General features: G+C 58.3%; 1 protein-coding gene across 1 annotated transcript in view; it reads left to right on the top strand.

The window, feature by feature from the left end:
* Positions 1 to 1,316: 1,316 nt before the first annotated feature.
* SH3BP2 (SH3 domain binding protein 2) overlaps positions 1,317 to 8,000 on the top strand; it is a 20,988-nt gene continuing 14,304 nt past the window's right edge. The window contains exon 1 of the mRNA XM_004383512.2: positions 1,317 to 1,630. Coding sequence (XP_004383569.1) covers positions 1,548 to 1,630 — 83 coding nt within the window. The 5' untranslated portion in view covers positions 1,317 to 1,547. The remainder of the gene's footprint in view (positions 1,631 to 8,000) is intronic.

The raw sequence follows: 8,000 nt of genomic DNA, 5'->3' as shown, positions 1-8,000 counted from the left end.
TGAAAAGGGGAAGGAGAAGAGGCACCCCAGCCCTCCCCTCGCCGCCCACCACCTGCCTGTCTGTGGTGGCCAGCTTTCTGCGGAAGGTGTGGTCTACCCTCGCCGTCTGTGGGCACAGAGGCTGGCGCAGGCTTAGGGAGGCCAGGGCAGCTGTGTCCACCCAAAGGAAGCCCCAGACACAAACCCAAAGCTCCTTACCCTCTGGGAGACCGGAGGTGGTCTGTGGCCCCCAACACGTTCCCCACGGTGGCTTGGAGCCTCAGCAGCGGGACTGGGGTACAGACACAGCTGGGCCCAGGACCGCCCCCAGCCCCACACCCCAGCCCGGGACAGTTAGGGGACTGCACAGCCAGTCCTGAGAGGTGGTGTCCAGGGCCTGTCGCTGCTGCAGCCACGGGCATGTGGTGGGGGGACACGTGCCCGTCTCCTAGGAAACATGGAGGCCAAGAAGATGAGGCCTCCCAGGGTTCCTGTGGTCTGTGGCCTTCTGTCCCCCTCGAACCCTGCCATTGTGGTGCCCTCGGCCCCAGAGAGCACCCTTTCTCTGGCCGTCACCCCCCAACTTGACGGTGTCCTACTGGGAGAGTTAGGCCCTTGAGACTCATGCTCAGGGGAGGAGAGGCAGGGCCATGGGTGTTAAGCGCTGAATGGCCTGGGTTCGAATCCCTGCCCCACCTGGGCCTGGGCAGGGAAGGAACGGGGCTTGGTGGGGGCGGAGAAAGCCTGGGGGTGGGACCGGGGACAGTGACCGAGGGTGACAGGAGAGCTCCTGGCCATGCTGCATCATGAAGTGCTCTCTAGAAATTCAGGTGTTTGCAGAGCCAGCAGAGTGCTGTGGGAGGGGGCTCCATGAAGGCCCTGCTGGGGCCTGCTAGCCTAGAGGCTGCAGCTGCCTGGGGAAGAGAGGATGGGGGAAGGAAGGGGCAGTGATTGAGAAATGCCGGGGCCCAGGCTTGGTGTCAAAGGGCAGGTGAGTTGGCCACTGTGAAACCAGAAGGGCCTCCTGGGGCAGCCTGGAGGGTAGAGCTGGGTCAGCTTCCGAAGGTGGGAAGGAGCATGCTCTGAGCCCCCGCGTGGTGTGCCCCACTGGCTCATGCTGGGCAGGCACCCTGGTGCCAGGAGGCAGGCCCGTGCTCTGGGCTGGGAGGGGCCCCTGTGGTCTGCAGAGGTGCCATGGGGGCCAGCGGGGAGCTTCCCCCATGGGGACACAGCTGACCTTGAGCCCGGAGAGCCGCATCTGTGACCACAGCCGGGAGAAAGCGCTGGTGGGACGGGACTGACGCCCACCAGGCCCATCAGTGAGGTGGTTGCAGCTCTGGGCCTCAGGTGGGCGTCAGATCCCCGAAGGGGTGGGAGGGCAGGAAGTGGCGCCAGCTAGGGGCCTGGCGGCAGGCAGGAAGTGCCGGGAGGGAGGAAGCCTGCGGCCCCAGGCACCAGATGCGGCAGGCGGCTGTTAGCAGGAGAAAGCGGGCACGGCAGGCCAGGCGTTGGGCCGGGCAGTGCGGGGACATGTGGACCTCCACCACTCCCTGCAGCCCCTGAGTCGCATGGCCTCCTTGGGCCCCAGGACACCTGACCCCAGCCCGACCCTCGGCAGCAGGAGAGTGATGTGTTGGGTTAGCACCATCAGGTCAGTGGGGTGGCCCCAAGGCTGGGGGCCTGGGAGGTGGCGGCGTGGGAGCCAGGGCATTCATTGGGGACCCCAGGGACCCTGGCCCTGGCCCGCTAGAGAGAGCAGCCCGTCCAGCGTCAGCCCTTAGAGCTGGGTGGGGCACAGGGCGGTCACAGGGAGAGCTTGCTGTGAGGACATCTGAGGGCCAGCCTGAGCGTCCACAGCCAGGAGGGAGGTGGGGCCAGCTTGCAGTGGGGAGTCGGGGTGAGCCCCTCCCGCACCCTCCGTACCCCACCTGGGGTAGCCTTGGCAGTTAGATCCTGTGTGTGCCCTGGGAGGTGGGGTGTCCAGTGTGTGCCGGGGGACAGAGAGCTGAGTGAGGTCCCTACTGACCACCCAGCTGCGCCGTGTTCTGGGCCTGGCACAGGGCTGAGGACCCGGTGGCCGGCCTTGGGGACCTGTGAGCGTGGAGGGCTCCACTGGTGGGGCTCAGGTCGCGCCATGCACCCCTTGGGCCAGCGTCGGGTTCCCTGGCGGGGCTGGTGGCTGGGCCTTTATAGGAGGCTTTTGGTTTTGATTTCTGCTTTTGCTTCTCTTCCGGAGAAGGATTCTGGGAAGAGGAAGGAGGGGCGGGAAACTGACGGGGAAGAAACAAGAGTTAGTGTGAGGCTGGGCAGAGGGGGGGCACCCAGGGTTCTCATCCCAGCCCGCAGCTGTGTGCCGGAGCGGGGCTGGGGCTGCTCCACCATCTGCTGTGTGACTTTGGGCGAGTTACTCAGTGTCTCTGAGCCTCGGTGTCTTCATTGGTGACACGAGGATGATGCTCATTCATGTCGTGATGATGACATGGGGTGACCCCAGCAAGCGCGGAGCCTGGCCCACGGTGAGGGTCCCTGCTCTTGGTGCAAGTGCCCAGCCTTCCCCAGCCTCAGCACGATCCTCTGTGAAATGGGAGAAAGCACCCGCCCACGCAGGCCTGCGGGGTTAACGAGCTGTGAGGTGGAGCCTGGGCCTGTGCAGAGCCTGCCTACGTGCCGGGTAGTGTGAGGATGTGTGAGTGTGAGTGTGCCTGAGTGAGTGTCAGCATACGTACGTGTGTGTGTGTGAGAGAGAATGAGTACATGTATGTGTATGGGTACGTATGTCTGAGTGTGGGTGAGTAAGAGTGAGGGCACCCAAGGGACCTGGTCTCTCTCCTTAGGCTGGGTCCCCACCCCCTCGCCCTGCGGCTCCCACAGACGGGCCAGGCTGGTCACCACTAATGGTAACTCCCTGACACTGTGGTCACGCGAGGCCCCGGCTTCGTCACCACAGCCAGGCCACTTCTGCAGGTGTCAGAGGAGAGCCTGGGGGGGCCCAGCCCTGCAGGACCCCGTCCCACTCACGCACAGGCAAGCACACACGGCAAGCACACACACGCACACATATAACCTCCCTCAGGCAAGCTCGCATGCCGGCCCTGTCTGAGTCTCCGTCCATGCCAGTACGTGGGTGTGCGGAGCCACGGCTCACGTGGGGTCTGTGAGGTGATGACCCCCGGCAGGTGGGGGCCGCAGAGCCGCCCTTACTCGGCAGGGGCTGTCTCTTTGGAGACAGAGCGGTTTCTGCCCTGCCCCCAGCAGCTCCAGGCCTCAGGCACCTCAACCAGGCTCGACTTTGAGAAGACGGGGTAGACACCATAGGAGAGAACTGTAGCGCGTGGGGGGGGTGGCCTGCCTCCTTGATAGTGTGAACACACATGCATACGGTGCCAACACGTACCCACATGCGTGTATACACACGGACCACACGCCTCTGGAAGGCTCAGAGCCCAGCAGCCACCCAGCATGGTCTCCCGCCGCCCCCCACGCTGCCCCAGGCAGTGACCACCGCGCCGTCCGCTGGGGACCTCAGTCAGGAGCCGCACGGTGGGAGCCTTCAGGGGTGCGTCCCTCTCGGCCCCTGCGGGACCGCCCTCCACTGAGCTTCCTCTTGGGTGAAGTGGCCTGGAAGAGTCCACTCCTGAGAGTTCCCTGACACTCCCAGCAGCTTCTACAGAGGGACAGAAGCCACTTGGCCAGCTGGCAGGAAGGCCCGTGGGGACCCCTGGGTGAATGAATGGAGCTAACCCTCTTGTCCCCGGGGCTGCATGGTGGGTGGGCACTGAGGATCATAGCCTGGAAGGTGCTGCTCGGGGCCTCCCCGGCGCTTTCCCAGGCTGGGTGGAGCTGGAGTCTGAAATTCCCCGACAGCCCTGTGGTCACCAACATCACTGTCATCCTCGGCCCGTCACTTCCTCTCCTCCGCCCCCATCCTGGGCCTGGGGCTGGGCTCCTGGTCGGCTCACCGGTAGGTGCAGGGCAGGGCCAGGTGTGGCTGAGGAGGCTGGGGCGCAGGGATGGCCTCCCCCTTGATCCATCCTCCGGAGTGGAGCTGGGGGTCTTGGCGTCCATCTCTGAAGCAAGGACATTCCCGGGGCACACCTGGCCCTCCTTGCCCTCCCCACCCAAGTCAGTTGCTGGCCACCTAAGAGCCTCATCCTGCCCGTGGCCTCCCTGGCTGCTGAGCTGAACCGGAGTGTGGCTGTAACCCGCCCCCAACTCCTCAGCCTGAGCCACACCCAGGTATGGAACCAGCAGGAGGCGGTGGGCTCCATCTGTTCTCACTGCAGCCCCCCACCCCCACCCCCACCATGCATGCGCATGTGCAGGCCAGGTCTCCTCACGGCAGGGTGGGGGGCTCTGTCTCAGCCGCCCGAGCCTTCGAGGCAACCCCCAACCCCCCCCAGCTGCCAGTGCCAACGTTCCACTTCTCCTTCGGGGTTCTTTGGGTGCCCCCTGTGCCAGGCCTGAGCTGGTGGGGATGGGGGACAGTTACAACCAAGTGTGATCAGTGGTCAGTGGAGGGAAGGCTGTGCTAGCCCCACAAAGGGAGACATGACCCCCCAGAGATCAGGGAAGCTGCCTGGAGGGGGGATGCTTGAGCTAACTCCGCCTTTAGACAAAGAATTGCATTTTGTATATTGATCTTGTGTCCTACAACTGAAATTGTTTATTAGTTCTAATAGTTTTTAGTGGATTCCTTGGCATTTTCTATACTGTATACAAAATCAGGTAATTAATCTGTGAGTAGTCTCACTTCTTCCTTTCCAATCTGGATGCCTTTTATTTCTGTTTCGTGCCTCATTGCACTGGCCAGAACCTCCAGTACGATGTTCAATAGAAGTCATGAGAACAGACATCTTTGTCTTATTCTAGGCTAAGGAGAAAGCCTTCAGTCTTTCACCATTAAGTATGATGTTAGCTCTGGGTTTGTTTCATTGTTGTTGTTATTAGGTGCCATCGAGTTGGTCCTGGGCCATCCTCACAATCGTTGCTATGTTTCTGTCCAGTTTTGCAACCATTGTGTCAGTCCATCTTCTTGAGGGTCTTCCTCTCTTTTGCTGACCCTCTGTTTTACCGAGCATGATGTCCTCCTCCAAGGATTGGTCCCTCCTGATAACATGTCCAAAGTACGTGAGATGAGTTTCCCCATCCTTGCTTCTAAACAGCATTCTAGTTGTACTTCTTCCACTCCTGAGAGTTCACTTCTTCCAAGACAGATTTTTTCATTCTGACAGTCTATTGTATGTTCAATATTCTTTGCCAACACCATAATTCAAAGGCATCAATTCTTTGGTCTTCCTTATTCATTGTCCAGCTTTCGCATGCGTTTGAGGTGATTAAAAACACCATGGCTTGGGTCAGGCGCACCTTAGTCTTCAAGGTGACATCTTTGCTTTTTAACACTCGAAAGAGGTCTTTTGCAGCAGATCGCCCAATGCAATGCATCATTTGATTTCTTGAGTGCTGGTTCCATGGGCGTTGATTGTGGATACAAGTAGAATGAAATCCTTGACAACTTTAATCTTTTCTCCATTTATCACGATGTTGCTTATTGGTCCAGTTGTGAAGATTTTTGTTTTCTTTATGTTGAGGTGTAATCCCTACTGAAAGCTGTAGTCTTTGGTCTTCATCGGTAAGTGCTTCAAATCCTCTTCGCTTTCAGCAAGCAAGGTTGTGTCATCCGCATATCACAGGTTGTTAATGAGTCTTCTTCTAATCCTGATGCCCCGTTCTTCTTCATACAGTCCAGCTTCTCCGATTGTTTGCTTGGCACACAGATTGAATGAGTATGGTGAAAGGATACAACCCTGACACATGTCTTTCCTGATTTTGAACCATTTTGTAGATACCCTTTATCAGGTTAAGGAACAAAAACAGTTGCCATCGAGTCAATGCTTTTTTTTTTTTAATTTTTTTATTGTAATTTAGATGAAGGTTTACAGAACAAATAGTTTATCATCAAACAGTACACATTGTTTTATGACAGTGGGTAACAACCCCAGGACATGTCAACACTGCCCCATCTTGATCTTGGGTTCCCTGTTACCAGCTTTCCTGTCCCCTCCTGCCTTCCAGTCCTTGTCCCTGGACTGTTGTGCCCCATTAGTCTCATTTTGTTTTATGGGGCTGTCTAATCTTTGGCTGAGGGGTAAACGTTGGGAGTGACTTCATGACTGAGCTAAAAGCTTCCGGGGGCTACATTCTCAGGGTCATTGAGTCAATTCTGACTCTTGGCGACCCCATGTGTGTCAGAGTAGAACTGAGCTCCATAGTGTTTTCAAGGCTGTGACTTTTCAGAAGCAGATTGCCAGGCCTTTCTTCTGAGGCACCTCTGAGTGGGTTCAAACCACGAACCTTTTGGTTAGTAGTTGAGCGCTTAACTGTTTGCATCACCCAGATTGAGGAAGTTCCCGTTCATTCCGAGTTTGTTGAGTCTTTTTATTATGAAAGATTATTGAATTTTGTCAAATGTGTTTTCTGTGTCGATTGAAACGATCATGTTGGCTTTTGTCTTTATTCTCTCGAAATAGTGAACTACATTAAATGATTTGGGGCATTAAACCAATCTTGCATTCCTGGGATAAACAAATCCCACTTGGTCATAGTGTTAAATCCTTTTTATATGTTGCTGGATTTGGTTTGCTAGTACTTTGTTGAGGATTTTTGCATCTGTATTCCTAAGGGATATTGGTCTGTAGTTTTCTTTTCTTGTGGTGTCTTTGGTTTTGGTATCAGGGTAATACTGGCCTCATAGAATGAGTTGTTTTCTGGAAGAGTCTGTGAAGGACTGTAGGGCTGAGTTAGTTCAGATGCAACTCCAGACAGTGGAAACAGTGAACAAAGTCCTGGAGGTGGGAGCCTGGTGGGTGTGGGGAATAGGGAGCCTTGAGGTCTGGCTAGCCCAGGCACACAGGAGGTGGGGATCAAGAGGAGAGCCCATGGGGAGGGCCCATGGGGGCCAGGCACGGAAGTCCCCAGTGATGGGACTGGCGTGTATGTTGGAGAATGAGCTTGGTGGAGGGTGATCGGGGGAAGAGAGCAGGCCTAAGAAGAGAAAGTGGTGGGTGGCTGCCCAGAGGTGACAGACAGGGGCAGGGCGGCTGGTCAAGGAGGTGGCCTTGAGGGCTGAGTATGACTCCAGGGGATGGCAGGGGAAGGGCACTGGGAGCACGTGGGATGGAGCCTTGGGCTGGGAAGATTGTACTAGGAAGGGGTCAAGAGCTGGCCAGAGTGGGAGGCCTCCAGACCTCCACCCAGTACGGACAAGCGGTCAGAGCCTACCACCAAGGCTTGAGGGCCTGTCTGGGGCTCCTGCTGCCCTCTGCTGCAGGTGGCCCGTCTCTGGAACAGCCAGTACGCAGGTGGGCGCAGAGCAGGAGGATGCCTGGGAGGTCAGCATGGCCTTCGCCAGGCTTTGGCCAGCCTGGGGGACTTGTCTGCTGGGAGAGGTGCCCACATACGCCCAAGCAGGTGGGAGCTCCCAAGGCCCAGACACCTGACTCCCTGGGGGCTTGCAGGAGTGGAGCCCGATGGGGTCAGGTAGGCAAAGCGGCAGGCCCGGGGCGGTCTGGAGACTGGCAGACTTGCTTGGGGGCCTGACTTCATGCCAGCCTGCTGGGGGCATTTGGCCAGCCAGACCACTTAAACCCCACCACAGCCATGGGACGCAGGCGTGGCCACCACCCCCATTTTACAGAAGTGTGGACTGAGGACGAAAGGCCCCTTTGCCAAGGGCTCTGGCGAGTTGGGCGGGATGGAGACCAGCCTCTCCAGCTGCCCCGCCAAGGGCGACATCTCTGTGTCTCCCAGCTCGGCTCCTAGGTCCTCGCCGACGTTGTGCATGTGCGGAGCTGGGGTGCTCCATGACTCTGGGCGGCAAGAAGGTGACAGCCCCTTCCCGCCCCTCCCGCCGTCAGTGGGGCAGATGGGGAAACTGAGGCCCTTGGGGCCGCCCGCGCGGTGACGTGGGGAGGGCGGGCCTGGGCTCACCTGGCCGCGGTCCCACCCGCGCGAGGGGCGGAGCC

This window comes from Trichechus manatus, unplaced genomic scaffold, assembly GCF_000243295.1.
Source record: "Trichechus manatus latirostris isolate Lorelei unplaced genomic scaffold, TriManLat1.0 scaffold00111, whole genome shotgun sequence".
NCBI classification, from domain to species: domain Eukaryota; kingdom Metazoa; phylum Chordata; class Mammalia; order Sirenia; family Trichechidae; genus Trichechus; species Trichechus manatus.
The sequence above is the reverse complement of the archived record's forward strand: the minus strand, read 5'-3'. Positions and strand labels throughout refer to the sequence as shown.